The sequence below is a fragment of the Phoca vitulina genome, unplaced genomic scaffold, assembly GCF_004348235.1.
Source record: "Phoca vitulina isolate PV1807 unplaced genomic scaffold, GSC_HSeal_1.0 scaffold32, whole genome shotgun sequence".
Classification (NCBI taxonomy): Eukaryota; Metazoa; Chordata; class Mammalia; order Carnivora; family Phocidae; genus Phoca; species Phoca vitulina.
This window is the reverse complement of record NW_022589735.1, coordinates 22,236,130-22,261,979: the sequence shown is the minus strand read 5'-3', so window position 1 is coordinate 22,261,979 and position 25,850 is coordinate 22,236,130. Positions and strand designations below refer to the sequence as shown.

Below are 25,850 nucleotides of genomic sequence, written 5' to 3'. Positions count from 1 at the left end.
GGAAGATTTCCTCTTAAATACTGGTGGTGGTCAGGGGGACCGCCATAGAACCAAGGGTAAGGAAGACTAAGGTTTAAAAGGGTTCCGTCAGAAAGATGACAAAGTCTGTACTTGTTACTGGTAAAGCAGGTTAATGATTCAAGTAGGGAAAGCCTATACAGCTGGAGATTTCAATTTATGGTTAGAGTTTAGAAATGACAGCCGGAGCATTTTCCGGACCTATTAAAACTTTTTGTATCAGTAAACTTACATATAAGAAAAAGACAAGGACTACCCAGGTTTTACAATTTAAAAGTGGTGGAAATAAATTGATGAAATTTACCTGCACAGTAATGTATTTATGACATACTTCTGATACCTAAAACCAAACCAGTTAAAATACAAGAGTAAGAGTTAAAAGCAGCCCCTCTCCCATGCACTGAACAACAAACAAGTCTTTCTGTATCTTAGTTTCTGTGGTCTTCACTGGAAAAGAAATCAGAACAAACTGTACAAAACCATTTTTTACAGAAGTATGAACAATACATGCCATCTCTAACAGTTCTGACTGTAAATTACCAGGTAGGTATTTTCTGAAACAGAAGCACAAGCATTATGACATCATCAACCAAGTATGAAGAGTTAATACGAGGGGTGCCCAGGTGGCTCCGTCGGTTGAGCATCGGACTCTTGGTTTTGGCTCAGATCATGATCTCAGGGTTGTGGGAGGGAGTCCCACGTCGGGCTCCGTGCTCAGCAGGGAATCTCCTTTAGATTCTCTCTCTCTGCCCCCAGCCTTCCCTCCCCCCTGCGCCCCGCTCTCTCAAATAAAATCTTAAGAGTCAATACAAATACGCTTGTATTTGGTGCAAATTTAATTTTATTAAACCTTACAATGAATGTTGTGGCATATCATTTTCCATTATGTGACAATTTATTGGCTGGCATCTGAATACAGTACTTCTGAAAAATACACAATGGGAAGTGACAAAAGGGAGAAACTAGTTGTTTAGTGATATATATGAAGGCGGGGGGGAAAAAAAAATGAAAAAAGGATGACGACCAATTAGTCTCTTCAGGATCTAACTCTAAAATGGTTAAATTCCAAGCAATAACACTGCTGTCGCAGTATGCAAAAATATGGTATTATTATCTCATCTGGCCCCCACAATTCCGATAATTACAAGGATCATTTTACCTGTAAAAGTCAACCTAAGTTTTCAGCTGGGTGATAGGATTTTAAAGAGCGACCTTTTCATATAGAATTTAAGGAGTCTTCCCAAGTCACAGTAGATGGGGGGGAGTCCTCTAAAATATTACACATTAAGGGAGTCGCTTTACAAGTCAGCAATCACTTAACTTCAAAATCAGAATGGGCACCAAGTTTATTTTTTGCTGATTTGGGTGTTTTACGCCCCTGTCAGGTTTATGGGTAAGAAAAAGGACTCTTTTTTAAAATCTAGAATCCACTTGTCTTTATAAAGTAGACTGGTATCTTATCTGTGTAAAATGACCATTTCTTTTCCAGGAATGATCAATAGAGGAACATCTAAAATTCAGCAGGCCTTACAAGGCATTTTTACAGAAACATAATCAAAACTTATCAACTCCAGCCTACAAGTAGCTCATTAAGTATTAGAGTACTCACTTGTGGTTAAAAAAAAGTAACACACGGACGTATCTTCTTGATTCAGTCAACAATTTTGAGAATACTTTCTGACAAAGGCCTTAACAGTGTCTGAGGTCACGTTTATTAACCAACCTCCTCCAAAATAAAATCATGGACTATTCTGAGCTATCAAACAATTTGTCAAGAGCTCCTAACAGCGTTTGGGGAGATGGCTAACAGAGGAGAATTGTGTCCTAACTGAAATAAGGCATTTCAGTTCTCAAGACTGACAACAGTTTTACGCGATCCATCTTTAGCGGTGGAAGATACGCCACGGGAGGAAATCCTCAGCTGCCCTGGGGTTGTTGGATTTAGGTTCACCCGTCAGGTAGTGTGAGGTGTGCCTTACCAAACTCTTCTCCCCGCCCAACAAAGGAGGGGGGTAATATTAAATCACTGAAAAATCCAGTTGCTCATCTTTTACCCCCAAATTATTGAGATCTACTAGTGTCGATTTACTGCACATACAGTTTCCTTTTAAAAAAAAAAAAAGCTCACGCATACGTACCACAAGGGTAAGAGGCAAATGATTTCAAAATGTTGATGTCTGGTATTTCTAGAAAGTGTGTCTAAATCACAAACGGGTTAATCTATGTGGCAGCTCAAACGTTCCACCAAATTTGCCCGTGGTAAAGACGGGTTTTAAAGCCTCTTCATCCAAAGGCTGGAGAGCAACCATGACCAGTTATCTCCCATTCACCCTTTTTGACAGTGAAATTCCATTCCCAACCTAGTAAAATATCTTTTAAAAAAGAAATTAAACCTCAATTATTTAAGCAGAAAGTAAGTCTAATGCTTTTTATATTTACTACTATTCATCACGAGTTTTTGTTTTGTTTTGTTTACTGAATAAAGATGAAATAAATCTAAGGTGATTCTTTGCAGTGATGACTCCGTAAATACCATGACATCAACCCTCAGGATAAAATGGGAGCAAAAACCCAAGTGGATCCACTTCATTCAACTCACAGGTACACTTGAATTTTTTTTTTCGTCAAACAAATAAGGAACTTTTTATTCAGAACAATTTCATTAAGACATTTGCAGGGCAAATGTGCCATCATAAATTTTATTCTGAATAACAATAAAGTGCTGAAGGATAATTACCTGAATCTTTTTTTTTAGTACTTTTCACTTCATCTTTTCTTAAAAGAGCCCTTTCTGTGGCATTAGCGAAGCTGTGTGAAAGAAAAAAACCAAACCAAACCAAAAACAAAACAAAACAAAAAACCATACAGAAAGAAAAGCAGAGCAAAGGTAACTTCCAGTAAGGGGACAGGAAGCACTGCAACCTTTTGTGTTTATTAACTAGGGTGCCGAATAACTGAGACCAAAGTAATTCATGCAAGTTACCTTGAAAGGAAGGACACTGTTACTGACCTTGGATACTATGGCAGTAAATTGCATACAAAAATACCTTAATTATCCTAGATGCCTAGATCGGGCTCAGCAAGCATCATGCCCCTGACATGCTGTAGCTCTTTTTGTAACTAAAAGTGATCGATCGCTGAATAGTTCAACGGGACTCATTAAAGCTGTGTGATCAACTCTGAGGTTAAATTGAAGCAAATTCTCTAACACCTAATCACATCATCAGCACAAGCAGGACAACGCTAGAGCAGCATGAAAGGTGGGTCACTTTGTAAAGATTCTTCCTTTTACTGCATGATATATTAAAATGACAGACCTAAATTTCAACTGGGTTAATGAGTTAGAAGAGATCTGTTTCCCAAATTTAGCACACAATACTTTCAGTGGATTAGAGAGAGAAACCTCGGAAGAAGAAGAAGAAGAAAAACCAAACAAACAGAAAAGCCTGAGCTCAGGGAGCTAAGCTGTAGCTCTAAAAAACGGTCATGCTACCAAGAGTACTACTTTCAAAAAAATGAACTTTGTAACCAACGTAACAGTGTTTTGAGTTGAAGCTGACCAACTGCTGCATAGAAAATGTGCTAACGGACAACAGTCAAGTTTCAGCCGCTGCATAGAGGAGATAAAGCACTTATGGTAACTGCAAATGGTAACAGGTCCATGAAGGGCGTACAACCCAGCATGGGTCCCTAAGGGGAAAAACCGGTAAGCAGAAATGGTGAGGAAATAAATCAAGTGGAAAGAGGGAAGAAGCTTGGACAAGGGAAGGAAGAAGCAGGGGAAAAAAAAGAAAGAAAGAAAGACCTTCAATTGTATAAAATTCACAAACCAGTAAAGTATAAAGACACCACTGAGAAACGGTGACCTCTGTCCCAAACGCCCAACAGCAAACAGAACCAGAACAGATAAGCCTTTGGCAGACAATTTTAGAAATTCGAATAGGACATTACATTTCTCAATAATTCACAAACAATATATTATATGGTATATTTATATTAAATACTGGGAAACCAATCCTGGAAAGTTGATGCTTCTAATGCTTTAGCCAATGACAGCACGAGGACATCAAGCTAAGTGAATGCTGGTGTTCTCACAACAGTGCTCACGTATGAGGCAACTGTCAGCGATCCGTGCTTTCAAGAGTGCGACGCGACAGTCAGATTATCATCTGTGAAGTGAAACAAAGGTCTCTAGCTTTTCTGGGATATGCCCTTTATAATATATTCTATGATTCACTATGACACGAGCAGCAAGACACTGCAGGGTGGTATGATTTATGGGCTGGATCAAATTTTTAGCGATTTCCTTCTCGTCCAGCAAGTCACTAGCAGTCTGCTTGTGCAAGTTTGTGGCATCGAAATGTGCACCTGATTTGATAAGGAGATTCATGATGTCGGGATGGTTGTTCAGAGCAGCGATGTGCAGGGGGCTGTTGTCGTCGGAGTCTCTGACGTTCACGTCGGCGCCACACTCAATCAGTATGGCCGTGACTTGCAGGGACGGGAATTTACACACGGGGTACCGGCCGACACAGGTGGTGTTCTTGTCCACGGCCAGGTGAAGCGGGCTGAAGTTGTTCTTCCCCCTCGGATGCAGCTTAAGAAACCTGTAGATAGTCTGCTTTTTGAAATGGTCCTGTTCTAGAGTACAAGGAACTTTTTCTAACAAGCAAATCAAGTGCAAAATAATGGAAAGAGCCTTATTTAACTGTAACGGGTCAGCCGGACACTGAGTTTGTTTGATAGCTCGCTCTATTTCAAGGACACTTTTGCACAGGATGCCCATAAGATCGTCAAACGTAACGGTGGTGCCCAGCAGGCCTTTAGCCCTATCCTGGAGCATAAAGGAGAACAGTTCTGCAAAAGATAACAAGCTGCTGGCGGTCATGGGGCTTAAAGGATCCAAATTGTTCTGCTGCATATCCAAAGCATACTTCCAGAGGTTGATGCATCGTTTGAAATTTCCAGAGTCTGCATAGACAGCGCCTCTGTATCGAATATAGTAAGAGGTATCAGGATGAGAAGGACCAAGAATACGTTCTCTAATTAATAGGGCCTGCATTCTCATCTCATCAGGGTCAGCGATAAGGCCTTCCAGTTCTTCTGCACTGTTCACCTCCTTGGCATAATCGTAAGCCATTATTAGTGTCTGTGGTACCGGTTTGCTAATTATATTAGTCCTATCACTGTACCTCATGTTCATTGCCTTTTTCCAGTATTTCAAGGCCCCAAGCAGATCTCTCTTTTTGTCTACAAATGTAGCTCCCAGAAGCTCTAGAGCATTGATCCGTTCTGTCTTGCTGGTCTGTGCATGGTGAGTCAGAAAATCCACAATATTTGTGTGACCAGTAACACTCGCTGAGAGAAGGGGAGTCATCCCATAACCATCCTTTTCCATCTTGGCACAATACATAAGAAGCATCTTCATGATGTCCAAACTCCCAGATTCTGCGCAATCATGCAATGCAGTATTACCTTAAGGAGAGGAAAAAAAGAGATAACATATTTTGAGGGACCAGGAGACAATGTAGTACATGTACGTAGCCTAGGAACCTCATACAAAGCAGGCGGCTCCAGGCTGACCTTAATGGGACATACTTTAATCTGAATACAAATGAGGAAAAAAAAACAATCCTCGGCACTTAAAACTAGTGTGACCCACTGCAGGGGTTAAATAAATACTTGCTAAGTTTGTTGAATAAATGACCAAATTAGGCATGAAAAGATCATCAAAGTCACTAAGGAAATTCAAAATGAATCCACGGCCTCTTGGGTTTTTTCAATAGCAACTGCAAGTGCATATTCTATGACTAAAAAGCGATGAAATGCAATTAACCAGCTAGTCAGCTTTGCAGCCAGTCACTTAAACTTTCTGGGTCAGCTTCCACATTTATAAGCGAGAAATCTAATCTAGAACATCTAAGATTCTCCAGTTTGAGTCTAACAGGAGTCAGAAATTATTTTTTCCATATTTCTGATTGCCAAATAAACTTCAGCTGTCTTAGTCAAATTCTCGGTGACAAAGTACTTTTCCTCAGAAAGCTCCCAGGAGAAAAACAAGTCCAGTAAAATGTGAAAAAACACGTGGGTGGTTCAACTGGAAATTTAAAAGGAGCCATCTGAAGTGTCCTTTCGTAATGGATTATTTCCCATTGTAATTTAATTTTGTACATATTCTCTGAAGATGTACTAAATGTTCCAACGCTGTCTTGTTCTTCCCACACGTGGATTCAAACGGACAACACACACTGGCACATCCGGAAAAGCCCGTGTGCAACATATGGAGACATTACAACCACACAGGTGTTTTAGCTGCCGAAGTTTAATGCCAAACATCTTACTACTTATCATAACAAGAATTACCACACGGACCTTTGATATTTACCTACGGTGTTTACAGAAAACTCCCACAGTGAGTCACCGGAGGCGCGGGTGCAGTGAAGAGTTACGGGAGCCCGCGACACTGGTAGGTTTCCTTAGAAAGAACTGGCTGCCCGGGGCCGGCCCTCGGCTCCCGTTGGAGAACTCGCCTGTTCAGAAAACTCGCCCTCCATGATAAGGGGGGCTCACTGTCCGTATGAACAATACAGTTTGGGCTGAGTACCTGCTTTCCTTCTGGGAGCCTGGAATTTGGGGTATCTCAGGAAAGGGTGCCTCCGTGAACGGCATCCAATAAAAACCCTGGGCTCTGAGTCTCCTAATGGGTTTCCCTGGGCAGAAACTGCTCTGTGTCCCCTGTTATGAGGACACGGCATAAAAAAGCCTGCACACAGATTCCTGTACGCCCCCACCTGTGCCTTTCCCCTTTAGGATCCAGCTGCACGTCCTTATCACACCACTGTAATAAATGTTAGCCATGATTACCATTCTCTGCTGACTCACCTCCAGATACGGGGAAGGCCTTGGGGGACCCCTGACACAGCATGGATGTTAGAAAGTAGTTTAAACCTGAACACTTCCCATAACAAATCTGTAACTAAAATTCGAAAGAGCCAGTTATTACACACTGGGACTTGAATCCCTCCACAGGTCCCTCCTGTTTAGTCTTCCATGACACCTACAGGAAGTACACGATCACCTGCATACATTTGTTCTGACTCAGGATTTCGAAGGTCTATAATGGAATGGTGTCTGATGGCATGTTTTAGCAATGTGTCTGTAACCAAGCACAGAGAGAGCCCAGAACTTCTGCCTACTAATACTAATGTTCACTTGTTCAAAGTAATCTCAAGTAAGCAGAGCTATTACTAAATGTATTTTTAAGGCTCTTTTAAATTAAGAATCGCTTTTCCTCTAAGGAAGAAACAATATAAGAGAAATAGGAGGTTTAGATGGCATTCTTCTCCATTCGGTCACATAAAATCAAGAGTGAGAATGCAAGAGAAGCCAGTTTTTTAATTAACCTAACTGCTGTATCAGAATACACCAAACACGGGGGGAAAAATGTTTTTTTTTTTTTAAATAAAAAAACCTATAGAATACTTTCACATCTAGTAATGGCAGAAGTGATATGATCACCCTCCCCAGTAATAACTTAAAAAGCTGAAAATGTTATTTTTAAAAATCTGTTTGATAGCATGTAAAGAGCTAAAAAGAGGACAACATCCAGAAGAAGAAAGAAAATCAGAGAGGTCCAGAATTTAGGGAAGCTTCCCCCAGTGGCCTCTTCTGATTCTGGAAGCACCAGTGAAAACACTGAGTGGACCTTTTGACAACTGTGCAGGGCTGGAGGAGAAAACTAGAGTCCAGAACCCACGAAGAAGGGGACTTTGAAACCCCCATACACTCCTGAGTTAGAGCTCGGAAGGGCTGCAACGTACTTAAAGACAAACTACAAACAGACCAGCAACTGGAGGAACCAAAATCCAATTTAAGATCATGTCAACACTGAATTAAAGAAATTCAGGATTGCTAGTGAAAGTAGTCAAAAGCCAAAAGCAGATACAAATACCATTTACAGAAAATATTATCTAGATATTATCTATTTACTAGGGCCCAAATTATTTTTCATATTCTTTATATCTAATGTTTGGTATCCAATCAAAGGAACCGCAACACAAAACCAAAGGAAATAAGAGCTGATGGAAAAGCCCAACAGAAGATACTGCTCATACAGTCATCAGACACAGACTTTAAAATAGTAATTATGCTGAGCAAAGTAAGAGAGATTAAAAAACAATTCTGAGAATTAGACAGAAAACTGGAAACTACAAAAAGGAACAAGATGGATGTTCTAGAATTGAAAACCTCAGTGGGTGGCTTTCCAAGCAGATTACGCATAGCTGAACACAGAATGAGTGGCTGGAAAAATCAGCCAGATGAAAATACACAGAAAGAAGCATGGGGGTGACAGGCTGGCAGAGCGGAGACACTGAGAGGCCGAGGGAACGACCGAGGGTTAACGCTCTCCAAGCCAGAATTCCAGAGGAAGAAAATGGGCCCAAAGCAATACCTAAAAGATAAAAGTCTGAAAATTTTCTGAAGCTGGTAAAGTATTATAAATGTAGTAAGTCTTAGAAACACCAAGAAAGAGAAATACAAAGAAAATTGCCTAGAGGCACAGTCCAGCAAAACTGCTAAGCACTCAAAGAGAAAAATTTCACAAACAAGGAAAAAGTGGAAATGACCTGCACGAGAGCAAGAGTTCAGCTGATGGCAAAGCTCTCACCAGGAACAGGAAGCCGGAGGACAACAGAATGGTATCTGTATCTTGAAAGCACTCAAGGAAAATAACTGCCAACTGAGAATTTTATACCCAGAGCAAGAATCAGGTGAATGAAGGACTGTTTGAGGTGAGAACAAAAAGAGAAAACCCATTATTACTGGCAGACCTAGTACTACAGGGTGTTCTCCAGGCAAAACGAGGATAAGCCACATGGAAGCACAGAGATATGGACATAAGCATCAACAAGAAGGGTAAATTTGGGAGAAATACTGACTTCGAAAATAACAAGTGACTCGCAGGGCTTGAAATACATACAGAAGTCAAATGCGTGATAGCAAGAGCATAAAAGTAATGAGGGCAATTGGAATTAAAGTATTCTAAAGATTTTTGCATTGCTTGGACAGAGATAAACTCAGAAAGTTACATTATTCCTTTGGTAAGTCGAAGTAGTACAATAACCACTAAAATAACAGAGGGTATGCATCTTATTACTACATACTCTCTAATACAGAGAAAAAAATGAAGTAAGAAAAAAATAATTCAAATGCAGACAAAAAAATGAGAGACCAAGAACACAAACCAGGTAGGACAAATAAAAATCAGAAAGTAAGAGAGTAAAACCCAAATATATCAGTAATTACATTAAATGCAAGCAAACTAAACATTCCCATTAAAAGACACAAACTGTCAGACTGAAAATAGAAATATGTAAAACTCAACTACATGCTGCTTACAGGAGACACAACCTTCAATACAGGGACAGAAAAAGGCTGAAGCGAAAAAAATGGAAAAAAATTATACCCTATGCAAAAAGGAACCATAAATAAGAAAGCTGTCTGATATTAAGATATCAGACTAAGGAGACGTTAAGGCAAAAAGCATGGTTAGAGATAAAGGGAAACATTTTACAAGGATATAAAATCCAAAAGAACATAAAGATACAATATTTCCAAATTTGTTTTTACCTAAAAACATAGGTTTGAATTATATAGAGCAAAAATCAACAGAACTCCGAGGAAAATCAGACAAACCCACCCGCACCAGACACTTGAGCCACCTTTTTCAGGAGAGAAGAACAAAACCAATACGGGGAGAGAAGATTTGAACACAATGAACAAACTTGATTTAACTGAGGTATATAAAGGAACACTGGACTTAACACCTACAGAATACCATTTTCTTTCAAGGATATAGGAAAGAATACACACACTGACCACATTCTGGCCATAAAGTGAGACTCACAAAAACAGCAAGGGACTGATATCACTGATTATCTTCTAAGTCCACAGTGCAAGTTAGAAATCACACACACACACACACACACACACACACACACACACACACCAATAGCAACAACAACAAAACACTAGAAAAACCTCCACAGATTTGAAAATTTAAACATACTGCTAAATAACCTATGTGTCAAAGAAGAAACCCCAATGGAAAAACAAAATATTTGTAACCGGATGAAAATGAAAACCTTAAGTAACAAATCCTGTGGGATGTGGCTGAAACTGTGCTTCTATGTGCACCCTAGAAAAGAAAGGCTTTAAAAAGATGGCTCAGTTTTCATCTCAAGAAAGTAAAGGAGAAAAACAGTAAATTAGACCCAGAGAAAGTTGAAGCGAATCATAAAAGCAGAGATTAATGGAGAAGAAAAAGGTATCCAGGGGCGGGGGCGGGCGCGGAACGGGGAGGAAGGGAGTTAAAATAGCCATTCACTCAATAAATCCAGTTCCGGGGGAAAAAAAAAAGGTATCCATATGTTAGCACACCATTTTTCTCTTTTCCTGAATCTGATGTATTAGCGGTTGCCCCCTCGTAATCCCCCTCGTAATCTTATCTTCATAACTAGGCAAAGCAGAGAAAATACTTATTCTACAAACAAAAAGCAGGGAAACTGGTAGTAAAACATAAACCCATGTCTCCCAATCGCCACTGCAGTGTACTGTGCATTCCTGGGGTCATATTTTAAATGCTAGTCATACTAGAATCTGATGAGTAAGTTCTATCTAATATAAGCCAAACCTCATAGTGGAACTCCACCGATCATGTTACTTTCCAACTCAAAACCTTTCATGCTTCCACAGTTGAAAACCTTTAAGATGGCTTTCAAAATTCTACAACACTGATTCTCAAAGCACTATCCGTGTAAGGCAGGGGGGCAAAGAGAAAGAAATCCAGAGTTTCAGAAAACGTTATGTGAAGTAAAGCTTAATCTTGGTTAGTGGGAACATACACAAGGTGCACTATGAGAAATGGATTTTAAAAGGCTGAGATCTTATTTGCCTACCCTACTTGTCCAGCCTCATTTTTCGTGTCCAACATGAACGCTGCACTGTGAATCTTGCCAGGAGTTGGCCAACGTTTTCTATAAAGGGCTCGATGGTATTTTTAGGTCTTGCAAGCCGTAATGCCCCCGCTGTAACCACTCAACTCTGCCATGGCCAGAAGTACCCGTTGGCAATGCATTCAATGAATGGAGATGGTCTTGTTCTAACAAAACTTGACTTATGGACACTGAAATAGGGCTTTCAGGGCATCTTCATGTGTCATAAAGTATTATTCTTCATTCCATTTTTTCCCCCAACCATTCAAACACGACATCTTCACTGTCAGGCAGCAGAGAAACAGGAGGGGGGCAGGCTTTGACGCCTGGGCCCTAGTCTGCCAACACCTCCTCTGGGACGTTGCCCGTGCCTGCAATTCACATGGCGGAGACCCTCCTCACGCTTCCCGTCCCTCCAGCCTAAGTGTCCCTGCCGGCACGGGGGACAAGCCTGCTCACTTCAACCTCCACGCCTCTGCTCTTCGTTTTTCTATAATATTACTCTTTCTTCTTTACCATTTTAACTTTTTGTCCTTCAAGTTTCAACAGCAACATCAGCCACCTAAAGAGACTTGCTTGTTGATACCACACCAACTTGTCATTTTGAGGCTGCCTGGTGAATAAATGTGTCACTCTTCCTGGTGGGTATTCCTATTACATGAACTAATACGGTATTATGTAATACCTTACAGTAAGTACAATGTTACTGCCACAAACATCAGTTTTCTTACCTAAACGGTCTATTCCTAAAGGACACAGATCCTATATAATATTTCCTTTATATCCCAACTAGCAGTTAGCACACTGCTAAGGTTAAGGTAAGAGCCTTAAATTGTTAATACTTGATTATCAGAAAAAGTGATTCAAACTTAGCTTCTGAGGATAAAATAAGTTTAAAAAGTAAAGTCTTAGAAGAGAGATCGTAACTTCTCTAACAAGTTAAGTATATGCCCTCAAAGCCCTAAAAAAGTGCTTCTGAATTATAGCCTAGATCTTGCCTCCGAAGTTTAGAAAAGAGAAGCTTCAAAAACAAACAAAAAGCTTAATTTTAAAGCAACTATAATTTTTGTCTCAGGTCCCAGTCTCTCTATATAGATGTTTTGATAAAGTTGTAATTAGTCCATATACAACTGTTACCTGCTTTTCTCCCACATCTTAGTCATTTTCTCCTGGTAAGTGACCAGTAGGTAGTCTACATGAACTCCACAGATAACACATCATCATTCTTAATGGCTTTATGGTAGAAGTTCAAGTAAGGAGGCATGTCCAAGTTCACATAAACATTTCCCTGGCTGATGGACATCTGCACTGCTTCAGAATTTTCACTATTAAAATTAATGCCTAAAAACCTAGAAGGACAGATAATACGTGACTGCCAGGGGTGGATTCTGGGACAGAAGTTGACTGCAAAGGGGCATGAAGAACTTTCTGTTCTATCTTCATTGTACTGCTGGATAAACTACAGTGTATGTTTATCAAAACTTACACAACTATATACTAAAAAGGATGGGTTTTATTGTGTATAAATTATACTTCAATAATTAAATGATGAAAAAATTAATGCCTAATTTAAAACAGAATCACAAGTATGTGACAGCTTAAGATACATCTCTAATTCATTCCACAGGAATTAGACAATCTTTTAAAAGATCCACTTTTATTTTTTTTTAAAGATTTTATTTATTTATTTGAGAGAGAGAGAATGAGAGACAGAGAGCACAAGAGGGAAGAGGGTCAGAGGGAGAAGCAGACCCCCCGCTGAGCAGGGAGCCCGACGTGGGACTCGATCCCAGGACTCCAGGATCATGACCTGAGCCGAAGGCAGTTGCTTAACCAACTGAGCCACCCAGGCACCCTAAAAGATCCACTTTTATAGTATTCTTTCCGGCACTAGGATTAATTTTGAATTTTAATTTATATTACTTCTGTACCTAGGTATATAGGACATTTTTCCATGTCTGTTCACAAACTTTATTTTCTTTTATGACAAGTCTATTTATGTTCCAGTTTCTGTAATTATTAGTCTGACTTTATTCATCTTATAAAATGATAATCAGCTATCTGCTGTATTTGCTCTAGTAACAGTTTCATTCAAGAGAGCTATGCTTTCAGGATGAAATGCAAGTTCTTGTGAAAACATATAACAAGGTGAATTTAAAAATCAAGTTACTATGTTCTTGTGACCAGTCTGTGCTAAGTTACATGCCAAAGACCAATAAAATCATATATAATTTTTACTAAGTAACATCAGTGATTTAGATTTTTGGTGCATAACATCATATGCCAAGTACTACTGAATATTCAACTCAAGCATTTTCCCTCAGTTATGTGCCTCTATGTTTCCATAATACGATGGAAGATTTGGTATTTCTACCTCATAATGTCTTAATTTTGTATCCTCAGAGTGAGAAAGACAATTAAAAATAGAACACAAAGTTCAAAAATACTACCAGGCATCTTAGATGAAATCAAGGCTATTTAGCACTGAAATATAATTCACCTTTAAAAAAAAAAGGAAGAAAATAAACACTGTATTATACAATTCTCAGTGTCTGACTCAGAACATGTTCATTTGGAGAAAAAATAAAATTTCTGACACTGAATTCATTATGGAAAATTCTCATGATTTCTCAAAAGACATGTTTGTTAAATGGACATTTAAAAATCAAGCTAATGGTCCTTAAAGTGTTAATTCAGTTAAAGTATTTATACAGAAAGTTAAAATAGTATGATCTAAATATATTAATTTTCAACTACGTAACTTAACCTTGAAATAGTGCTAAGAATAAAAAGTAGCCATATTCGTTGAGATGCTTCTGGGATGGATACTAAGGGAAGGAAATGATGCAAGTGTTTATGCACAAAAACATGGTCACCAGAGGGGAGGTGGGTGGGGGATGGGGGAAACAGGTGATAGGGATTAAGCAGTGCACCTGTGATGAGCACCAGGTAATGTTTTAAAGTGCTGAATCACTGTATTGTATGAATATTACACTGTATGTTTATAATGGAATTAAAATAACTTAGTAAAATAACAAACAAAAAACATGGTAGTATTTCTCAAGAAGACCTATCTAAAAGTACCAATCTTAGTTGCTGTTAATTCTAAAGAGACTTGCAATCTTTTGATAGCAGGCATATAAAAGATAGGGATTTGTGTAAGTGCCTAACAAAGGGGTGAGATTTTCCTAAAATAAGTAATCCCAAAACATACCAGTATTTTGAGTAATAACTAGTTGGAGCCCTTAGAGTGCCCTCGCTCCAAACCAGATGTTTGGGTTTGACTAATTAATAAGTAAGTGATTGTTTGCATGAGATTGTTACCAATCAACTAATGACTTAAATCATACAAGAACTTCAACACAGAATTTATAAATATCTCAATTGGGTAAGATTACTTAGATTCTCCAGGATTAGAATTAAGTCAGTTTCTAAACCACTCCCAATTTCTATTTTTAATGAAACAAAAATGTTCTCACAAGGGCTGTAAAATATTTTACAAATACAAAATGTCTATTATAATTTCAAGTGCTTTTTCTAGAAATATCAATTCAACAGATTCTGCTATTTTGTAAAGTCCTCACACACTTCAAGTTTTGTGTGTTTGTTTTAGTCAAATACAGTTGTGCTTCTCAAACTTTAATGTACACAGTCACCAGAGGATCACAGTAAAATGTGGATTCTGATTCAACTGATCTAGGGTGGATCCAAGGGAAGCCCATGCTGCTGGTCTTTGCTACTTTGAGCAGTAAGGAAATAGAGGAGGAATCTTACTTTCTTGTTTGCTATATAGGCATCTGCCATAAAGCTTAGTATGTAATAGCTCTATCAAGTCATATAAAGATAAGTTGAAAAGAAGGGTTAGGTCACAGCCCTGTTTTACACCACACAGAAAATGAAACTTCACCATTCCTCTTTATGCTAAATGAAAACATTAGATGCCAGAGCAGGAAAAGGGTGTGCTGTACAACTAGATTACAGTCTGACCCACAGAAACATTTCTGTCTATGTAGTAAAGGGTATCAGTAAACTCTGCAGTGTTTTCTTAACAATTTTCTTGTTTAGGTCAAATCTAAATGATCTACAGTTGAATATTTCAAAAATTAGCTTGTAAAATAAAATCCAAGTTGCTGTAACCAATACCATCAAAAGAGTGAAAAAAACAATGTAAACTGGTGCAACCACTGGGGAAAACAGTATGGAGGTTCCTCAGAAAGTTAAAAATAGAAATACCACACAACCCAGTGATTCTACTTCTGTTTACCCAAAGAAAACAAAAACACTAATTTAAAAGATACATGCACCCCTATGTTTATGGCAGTATTATATATAACAGCCAAGATATGGAAACAACCTCAGTGTCCACCGACAGATGAACAGATAAAGAAAATGTGGTGTGTGTGTATATATACAATGATAATACTCAACTATAAAGAAGAATGAAATCTTGCCATTTGTGACAAATGGATGGGCCAGAAGGTATTACAGTAAGTGAAATAAGTCAGACAAGCAAAAAACAAATATACGGTTTCGCCTACATGCGCAATCTAAAAAACAAAATGAACAACCAAACCAAAACAGAAACCCATAAATACAGAGAACTGGTGGTTTCCAGAGGGAGGGTGTGAGAGAGGATGGGTGAAATAGGTGAGGGGGATTAATAGGTAAAAACTTCCAGTTATAAAATAAGTCATAAGGATGAAAAGTACAGCATAGGGAATATAGCCAATAATACTGTAATAACATGGAATGGTGACAGATGGTAACTACACTCATTATGGTGAACACTGCATATGTTTAACTCAAATTACTACATTGTATACCTGAAACTAATACAATATTGTGTGTCAACTATACTTCAATAAAAAGGAAGGAAGGAAAAGAAATGGGAGACATTTTATAATCACCTCAGTTTTTACCAAAAAAAAATTAAGTTTGTGACCAGTACTCATTTCACTTGTTCCTCTTCTTCTTACTGGTGTATCTGACTCCCTTTCTGTTACTCTTAACTTCCCTTGTTTTCTTAAAAAAAAACTAAATTTACTTAAAAAAAGAAAGTGAAAAAAACAATCTATAGAATGGAAGAAAATATTTGCAAATCATATATCTGATAAAGGACTTGTATTCAGAATATAAAAATTACTCTTACAACTCAGTAATAAAACAATAACCCAATTTTAAAACGTGCAAACAATATGAAGACACTTCTCCAAAGAAGATAAACAAATGGTCAATAAGCACGTGAAGAGATGCTGAACATCATAGCACTGAAGAAATAAAAATCAAAACCACAATGAGATACCACTTCACACCCACTAAGACGGCTATCTCAAAAAAGAGTAATAACAAATGTTTGTGAGGGTGTGGAAAAATTGGAACTCTCCTACACTTTTGACAGGAATGTAAAATGGTACAGTTGAGCTGTTTCTTAAAAGGTTACACAGAGGGCGCCTGGGTGGCTCAGTTGGTTAAGCGACTGCCTTCGGCTCAGGTCATGATCCTGGAGTCCCTGGATCGAGTCCCGCATCGGGCTCCCTGCTCGGCAGGGTGTCTGCTTCTCCCTCTGACCCTCCCCCCTCTCATGCTCTCTCTCTCATTCTCTCTCTCTCTCAAATAAATAAATAAAATCTTTAAAAAAAAAAAAAAAAAAAAGGTTACACAGAGTTGCGATATGACCCAGCAATTCAACTCCTCCATCTCTGTCTCAGAGAAATGAAAACTTATATCCACACAAGAACCTGTACATGAATATTCGTATTAGCCTTATTCTAAGAGCCAAAAAGGAGAACCAATCCAAATGCCCTTTAACTGATAAATGGGTAAATGTGGTCTATCTACACGAGGGATTATACAATAAAGAGACTAAAGCAATAAAAAGAAATAAAGTACTGACACGTGCTACAAAATGAATGAGCCTGGAAAACATCACACTAAGGGAAAGAAGCACACCACAAAAGACCACGTATTATGCTTCCATTTATTACGAAATGTCCAGAACAGGCAAATGCATAGGGACAGAAAGATTAGCGGTTACCTAAGGTTACTGCATTCGGGGTGGGAGAGGAGGGGGGAATAAGAGTATTATTACTGGATATGGGTTTTGCGGGGAGGAGGTGAGGAAAAGGTGGTTGCGTCGACAGCCACACAACTCTGTGAACATACACTAATGTGAACACTTAAATGGGTGAATGGTATGTGAATTGTGTCTCAAAGCGGTTTTAAAATCAAAGTACTTGTGTTTCTGGTAGAAGTGTAAGTTTTGACCTTTAGAAGCAGCAATTAAAGGGTCTCTTACTGTAACAGATTTGCTGGAAATGCACAAAAATAATTCTCACCTCTCCTCTTTAGCCTACTGTGCTTGCCATCCATTCTTCTTCAACTTTGTAGCTGGGACTTGTAAGAGGCCCACTTCCAAAGATGGGGAGGGGCCTGCGATTCAACTGCAGAACAATGCTGATCCCAAGTATTTTATTCCTGGAATAACTAAATGGTACGTGTTAAGGGAAGAAGTGAGAAGGGGTAGAGAGAAACACTTCAGGATATCCAAGGAGCACTAGAAGGTTCCTCCACTTAGGATGTTTCCCTTAGCCGTGTATATCCTAACTCTAGAGATACTCAAGGACAGGAGTTCAAAAAAAAGGAATCAGAACAGAATCAAATACAAACTGTGCCAAGGTTACCATGTGCCTTCCCTTCATTAATTGTGTAAGGCACTGAGTTCGGAGCATATGGAAATTTAACAACACAGGCCCTTGAAGCTCACAACAAGGTTAAACACTAAAAACATCTGCATCTAGAGGTAAGATGAATTCTTATGACTCAAAGGGAAATCAGAAAGTGCCTGGGAGATGGGTCTTGACATCTAGTGGAATTTTAAGGCTAAGAGGAACTGAGCTAAGGGATCAGGACTAAAGCAAATATTAGTGTAATTGGGTGAAAATTACACAATGTCAAAACATCAACATTATAATTCAGACTTCATTAAAATTCCCTTTCCGGCCGTTGTTCTTCCCCAAGCGTGGGGGACAAAGGGAAGAAAGATGTTTTTGGCAGATTTGCCACTCCCCTGTGACTTCTTTACCTGGGCCTTTCCCCACCTCTATCTTTCATCACATACATTCCTGATGTCTCAATAGCATACTTCTCCAGAATGCCAAGGGCTTCCGGAATTGTGTTTTAAAGAAACAACTGTAATCTAGGAAAATCTGATAAAGATGAACTCAGCAAGGGAACCACTCATACCCAATGGTCAATAAGTAAAACAGCCTCTGTCTTAAGTTCGTGCGGCTGAAAGGGCAGGAGAGTTCAGGATCTACTTATTTTCTCCACTTCAGTTCAATTGTGAGGATTCACAGTTCAAAATCCAATCTCCAGGCCTAGAGGAACGAGATGAGTACTTCCCCACCGCACTCAATCTACACACTTTCTACCCTGGGGACACGGAGAAGTGTGCCGGGGACACAAGAGGGCAAAGACGAATGTGCACAACTCGCAGGAGCAACCTGATGAGGGGGGATTAAAATGTTAATGAATTCAACCAGTAAGTCATTTAAACATTATTACTAAATCAAAACAAACACAGATACACCACAGAAGAAAAGAAGTTTTAAGTCCCTCTCTCTAACTCTTGGAAAGCAGGTGTGTGGAGGTTGACCAGCAGCTGAGTAGAACCCTGGAAAGTCAAGAAAGAATGGACAACTTCTGCTTCCAACACACAGAAAGTCACGTACAGTAGAAGAGCCTACTGACAGGACAAGGGTCATTTTCTTGGTCCCTGATCTTAACACCAACCGTTCTTAATTTACAGGGGAGATTTTCTTACCTGAGATTCCTTTGCACTTACAGTGCGTAAAAAAAAATAATGGGATTTCTTTCTTTTTCACATTGTCTTAACTGAAATACATCTACACCCTAAAATGCCTATACTATGGGAGACAACTAATATAACATGCCTGGGGTTTGCTTTAAACTACTGCAGAAAACAAAAGGAGAGGAGAGAGAAATGTATTTTTTAAAACCTTGGCAAATGTGGGTAACTGCTGAAGCAAGGTGATAAGTACACAGTGGTTCAAGTCATATTCTTCTCTCCACTTACGCAGAAATTAGAAAATTTCCATAATAAAAAGGCAAATAAACTGCCTGAACTAGCTCTCTCTCAAACCCTTTTAAAGCCAGCTCTACTTATGAGCCTACCTGAATTTCTCCCATTTCTGGAGTTCTACCTGTACTGCTCATTCTTCACAATTATGGCCTTAATTTCTTACTTCACGTCTTCATGTATGGATTTATTTCCGTAGTGAAAGAACAACAAAACAGTCCTTGCCATCAGGGAGTTTATAATCCTTTCTCTCTTAAATCCAACCTATTTCATTCAACAAACTTCATTTACCAAATACCCACTATGAGCCACTCTAACACCACATGGATACAAACACCAGGCCTCTAGCCTTAAAGAGCTCACAATGTAACAGAATTAGAATGCAGTTAGATGGGTTCCCCCCCCAAAAAAATCCCAGTTATTTCTCAGCTGAAAACTTTTCACTAGCTTACCTCTGCATAAAGAATCAAACTCCTTTTCCTAGAAGTCACTGTCCTTTATAATCTAGTCCTGAGTGCCCTTTGGTCCAAATATGCCTACTTTTCCACTTCCTGGATCCTCCAAGGTTCTCAATGTGCCTTTCCTTATGCCATTTCCTAAACCTTTAAAACTGTATCAAATGCACTCTACAGATCTGAACCCTGACAATCCTTTCAAGGCCCAGTTCAATGTCTCCATGAAGATCACACTCCTAAAATCCATCAGCAGAGATTCACACTGCAACGTCCTTATCTTCTCATAAGCCTCCACAATGTCCAACACAATGTCTTGCCTACAGAAAATGCACAGTGATTATCTTATTACCAATTTACCTAATTACCTTGGGTATTTAAAAAGACTAACCCATGCAGGAGGACAGCCTGTCCTCTTAGGGCCAGTCTCCCCAAACCCAACTCAGAGAAGCTCTTCTACTGGTCTGTAGTACTCAAAATCACTGCCCAATGGAATGTGGGTGTAAAAGCAGAACTGAAGGGCTAAAGCAACCTTACCAGAGATCCTATTCTGAATCCAACAATAACATTAAAAAAAAAAAAAGAGGGAAAACAAAGCAAGCCAAAGATGACCGTAACCATGAAGTGCTGAAATCAATGTGGTAGCTCTATGGGCTTGTCTAATCACTTCTGATTTGGGGTCTATGGTTTTAAATAGCAACCCACTCTCCTGCTGCAAAAATCAACTGCTGTGTTAAACTGGAGAAGTATTCCTAAATATCTCAAAGTTTTTCTCCTCTTTGTGAATGCCATGAGAAAACAAAGAACCCACCGTCCCCGCAGGTAACGAGCTGGTGGTCGGTGATAAAGTATTATCAAGAATCAAATACAAGAAAGCACTCACTGTTGCTGCACTTAGCCTACTATGGTTTAAGTACCTACATACGAACCTGTCTCTCCGACCAAACCATGAGCTCAAGAGCAAGGAGTCAAGGACTGGAAAGGCTGTCTTACTCAGCTCTGGATATCCTAAAGTGTAATAGCCTGGTACACTGAGGGACTCAGGAAGTGCTCTCTGAGAGAATTAGGGAATGAATTCCATCGTTGGCTAAAACCTGTTCGAAATGCCAACAGCCTGTTAAAAAGTCATGGGAAAAAAAAAGTTAAAATAGTATATTCAAATGCCAACTGCCTGTTAAAAAGTAATGGAATGCAGAAGTCATGTGCATTTGATGTTTAAGCAGACCAAGCATAATCTACTGGTGGTTTCTTCCTGCACAACAATTTCCAACAGCTGACATATACCATTCCCTAAGAAACTATTTCATTTTATCCGTAATCTCATCACTCTTTTCTACTACTTCTTGGATAGGGCGAAAATGTGTGTGTGTGTGGGGGGGGATCCTTTCTTGATGCTCTATCAGATAGATCCTTCGCCAGTGTTCCTGCCTCAGTTTCAATTGGTTCCTGCTTTTTTATTATGCACCGACCCATTAAAAAAAAATCTAGAGCCAGTGAGAGAGTGATTATCAAAGAATGGAAGCTTCGGGATCAAAGTGGGGGAGGGTGCATATACACTTTAATCTGCCCCCAATTTAATTAAGAGTCACTGTCAAAATTAAAAGGGACCATAACAGGTAAAAAGCACTGCACACATATACACCCACATATTTACATAACATAGATATATGACATATATTTGTATGTATACGAAATTGAGACTATCTGAAAACAACTTCTGGTATAAAACTGTTTTCTCATGTTACGTGTAATTTTTTTGAAAGGCACAGGTACTAGATACTGATACAGGGGGTGGGGGTGGGGTGGAAGGACTCTAAAATTAGATCATTTGACCAAAAACAACTCTAGAATTAGATCATTTGACCACATCCTCACATACAAGGCTGTATGATGATGGTGATAAAAGGAACATTCTTCTGAAAAAGCAAAGGTAATCGAGTTAGAGACCATTCAGTTCATCAGGGGAAAATGCTCACAGGAACATGAGCTACTTACAGGACAGTTCTCGCACACATTCTATCTCCAGAAGAGTATACAAAGCAACTTTGAAAACCATAAGGGAAATGGTACCACTACTCATCTCTCCAGTGACCTAAGAGTTTAAAACAACTTCACTTAAATATGTAAGTTCGACAATCTGTATTTTGAATGAATAAAAAGCCCAAAACAAAGAAACAAAAAATCCAACAAGCCTAAACAAACAGCCATACCTTTTAACACTCTCTCTGCTAGTTATGATTTCAAAGCATTCCCGATAATAATATGGTCACATAAACAGTAACTGTTCTCTTAAAACAGCATTCTTTCAAGGAATAAATGTTTAAAACAAACAAAAATGTCACACTGTCTTCTAAGCCAACAACCCACCTCAAAGAGATAATCAGGAACAAATGAAAAAATGTCTAAGAAGGAATGTCTACAGAAACATTTTGTCTCCTACTGAAAAACCAGAAGCAACAGAAAACTCCATTAGGAGAGTATGCAGCTACTGAAATTAAAGGGCTATAATTAATGCCATTAAAGATATTACTGATTAAGCTTAAAAAAAAGGTTATAAAAGAGCATATAAAATCAAATTACATACATCTATGTATATAATAAATTCAGAAATATCTTTGGAACGATTATCTCTTAAGTGGCATTTTGTGAGATTTTTATATTTTCTCTGAAAAAAAAATTTACAGAAAATCACAATGAGCCTGCATTTTATATCAAACCTTTCAAAAAAAAAAAGACCATACTAATTTCAGTAAATTCTGTCCAATAACTACGTACTGTCCCATAATGGTGTGGTTTAGCCTCTCTGAAAGGCAATCAGACACCATCACAATGATAAATGCACACTTTGATTCAGCAATCCCACTTATAGGTATCTATCCTACAGCCATTCTCACCCAGGTGTGCAAAGACACACTTCTGTTCAAGAATATTTACAGAAGCACTGCTTGCACTGGATGTGACCTAACTGACCATCAACAGGGCCTAGATAAATTACATAGATTCATACAATGAAATACTGTGCATACACAGAATGAGGCAGTTCTGTGTGTTGGAATTGAATGACATCCAAGATAATTCAAGGTTTAAACAACAACAACAACAGTATGTATCAACTAACAGAAGGGAAAGGGGAAGGAAGAGACATAGACAAGTGTACCTATGTTCCCACAGACCATCTCCAGGACACACAAAACCCCATAAATAGTGCTTATAAATAGTAGCTTGCCAGTGGGCTGGAGGTCTAGAAATCAGGGGTGGTAAGATTTTTTCATTGTGAACACTGTCAATCAATTTGCATTGTTTGAATTTTATTTTTTTACCATACAGGTAGGCTACTTTTAATAGTTTGGTTTTTTTTTTTAATGGGGCAGCTAATTACTTTGCTGTTGTATAAATAAATATGAAGGGGGAAAAAAGGTTTCCAAGTATCAAAATATGTGATCAAAACAGCTGTTTTTAAAAGTTTCAAAAACAAAATTCTCAACTATCATTTGCTGCTTTAGGCTTATTACAATCCCTGAAAATTACACCCAACAGTAAACCTGAGCTCTTCTTTTGGACAAAGGTGTTTACACTGTTGCTAGCCAACAAATCCAAGTCTGTCTAATCCAGTCCTTGTTTTGCTCTCAGGATTGTAGCAGTTTTTAAAATCTCTTTTCTCTCTTGCTATATTTAATACATGTTCTATGTGAAAGGTTTTTCTATTGGCCACACAATAAATAGAGAATAAGGGAACAGCTTTTCTCCTTTTCAACTGGTATTAATCCTTCCAGGTCAGTGTGGCCTGGCCTTCCCTGACAGAACAACAAACGAAATGCCTAGCTAAGACACATAAGACAATGACTCACTAAATATAGTAGTTTCTACTCCACCGGTGTTCTTAAAAAAAAAAAAAAAAACCCAAAGCTAAGAAAAATACATTACATTGCAGTATATTCTCAAGTGGATTCAATGCAAGCCTAGGGGCTCAGATCAACTGCCACTAACATCCCCCCTAACTCTGGGGAACCCAGGAATTGGAAGGGACTCCAAATCCGAGACAGAAAATGCCCCTTAACATCGCGACTGAGGTCTTTGTATCACACGCGTTCAACATATTCTCAAAGACCGGAGACACGGCCAACAAGGGTGTGCTGGAAGGGACACCTCATCAAGACAGGGCTGTCAGTGTGGGCTGGCTCAGCAGCCACTGCTTAAAGAGAGGTACCAGACTTCCTGAAAATAACGACAAACACTTAGAAAGCCGAAACGAAGACGGTGAACTCACCTTTAACGCTTTTTCTATTAACATCTGCCCCCTTTTCAAGTAAATACTGAGCAATCTCTTTGTGTCCTTTGTAACACGAAATCATCAAGCACGTATGGCCGTGTCGGTTGGACACTTCCAAGTCAGCTTTGTGCTCCACAAGGTACTTCACTATTTCCAAATGGCCATCGAAACAGGCAGCTCGAAGAGGAGTGGAATTGGTTAAAGTTGTGTTGTTGACAGACGCTCCGTGATTTAACAGAGACTGCACCACCTTCAGATGTCCCGCGGCAGAGGCGGCCCACAACGGCGGGGCCCCCTCGATGGTTTCGCCATCAAAATTGACCGAGCCCCCCACTTCTATGGAGGCACTGCACTGCTCCAGGAGGAACTCCACCATGTCAAGGTGCCCATACCTGGCGGCCATCAGGAGTGGCGTGGCTCCATTTGTTTTTTCAGAGATCAAGGAGGAAACCTCCTCTTTGGATTTGCTTGCCAACAACTTGGTGAGAAGCCGGAGTTTGCCATCCCGAGCTGCGTTAAATACTGCTGTCTTTAGATCCATTTATGTCCAGGTGAGAGGCTGCGCTTTTCTTTATCCTTCAAGGCAAAACTCCCCAGCTTAACTCTATCGACACAGGCAAGAGTTACAGGAACCGAAGTTCAATGTTAATCGCCGCACCCCAAACGGATATAAAACCACGGAGAGTCTGTTGTCCTACTGCCTTCCAACATCTGACAACCAGAGCACCGAACTAGAAAAAGGAAAAGTAGCAGTTTTGAATTTTCCAGAGCTAAAGGCAAAAGCACTATTTAGGTTTTCTTTAATTTCTACTCCTAGGCGGCGGGGGATGGGGGCGGCATACTTTAGGGACTCCTCAAGCCACCCAAACACGGTGGGGAAGAATACAAAAAGGTGCACACCGACCCAAACGTTTTGGTGGCAGGCGTTTCTCTTCTATACACGGTAAACTGAAACACTACAGGCAACCGGTTTTCTCGCCTCCCTAACCAGCCTAGCTCTGTTCCAGTTTTCGCTTTGCACACGCCCAGGAGAGTACAACCGAAAGAGGCAAGAGACGCGGGTTCAGAAATGCTTCTCTCTCTCCCTTCTGCAGAGAGCGAACCAGGGGCGCGAAGGCCTCGCGGTGGCCAGAATGGGTTTCGAGAAGGAACAAAAAGGTCGGACACAACAAACCGCGGCCAGCTCACGCCAAAGCCCTCGCCCTACGGCTTCTCTTTCCTTTAAAACTACTCGAGGCTCTCAGGAAATCCGGCCGCCTTGGAGCGAACTTCGCCCGCCCCATTTTGATGCCCCCCGCCCCCTCCCCGCCAGGGATCGCAGGTTCCCGCGACCACCGTCGCCCCCTCCGTAACCTTCACCGCCACCTTCTCCAGACCCGGGCGGCCCCTCCCCGAGCGACCACGACCCCCGCCCGGGCGGCCGCCGAGCCTGGGGCCTCCAGCCCTGCGGCCGCCTTCCGCTGCCGGGGGTGCCCTCCTTCCCCTTCCCGCCAGGGCCTCCCCGCGGGCGCCTCAGGCCGCAGCCCGGGCTCCGGCGGGCCCCCCGCCGCCGCCACTACCTGCCCGGGGGCTGGTCCTCTCCGCCGCCGCTGGCCGCTCGGGCTCGGGCCACCCCCTTAAATGGAAACCGTTGTCCGCGCCGCCGCCCGGGCCGGCCTGCTCCGCCTGCAGCCGCGCAGCTCCTCCATGCCCCGCGCCCCACAGGAATGAATCCGGCCGCGCCGTTCGCCCCGCCCCGCCACGCCGAGCCGCCTCCCGCCCTCCCTGTCTGCGCGGGCTACAGCAGCTGCAGCGGATGCCGCGGCGGATGGTGTAATGGGCTGCGGGCCGGGGGCAGGACGAGCCTGAGCGAGGTTTCACATCACTGACGCGGCAGCCGCGCCATTGGGCCGGGGGAGGGCGGCGGCCGCCGCGAGCAACCGCGTAGGGTAGGGGCGGGGCGGGGCGGGGCGGGGCCGCAGGGGGCGGGGCCGCGAGCCCGGCGGAGGACGCACCAGCGTGAGGCACGCCGGGGGGCG

At 40.6% G+C, this 25,850-nt stretch overlaps 1 protein-coding gene across 1 annotated transcript; it reads right to left on the bottom strand.

Annotated features, from left to right (window-relative positions):
- Positions 1-808: 808 nt before the first annotated feature.
- Positions 809-25,688, bottom strand: FEM1C (fem-1 homolog C). The gene is made up of 3 exons (XM_032425220.1): positions 25,392-25,688; positions 23,830-24,563; positions 809-5,493 (listed from the first exon to the last, which is right to left on the bottom strand). The coding sequence occupies exons 2-3, from the start codon at positions 24,371-24,373 to the stop codon at positions 4,184-4,186; spliced, it is 1,854 nt and encodes a 617-aa protein (XP_032281111.1). The 5' UTR covers positions 24,374-24,563; positions 25,392-25,688; the 3' UTR covers positions 809-4,183.
- Between the last annotated feature and the right edge of the window lie 162 nt (positions 25,689-25,850).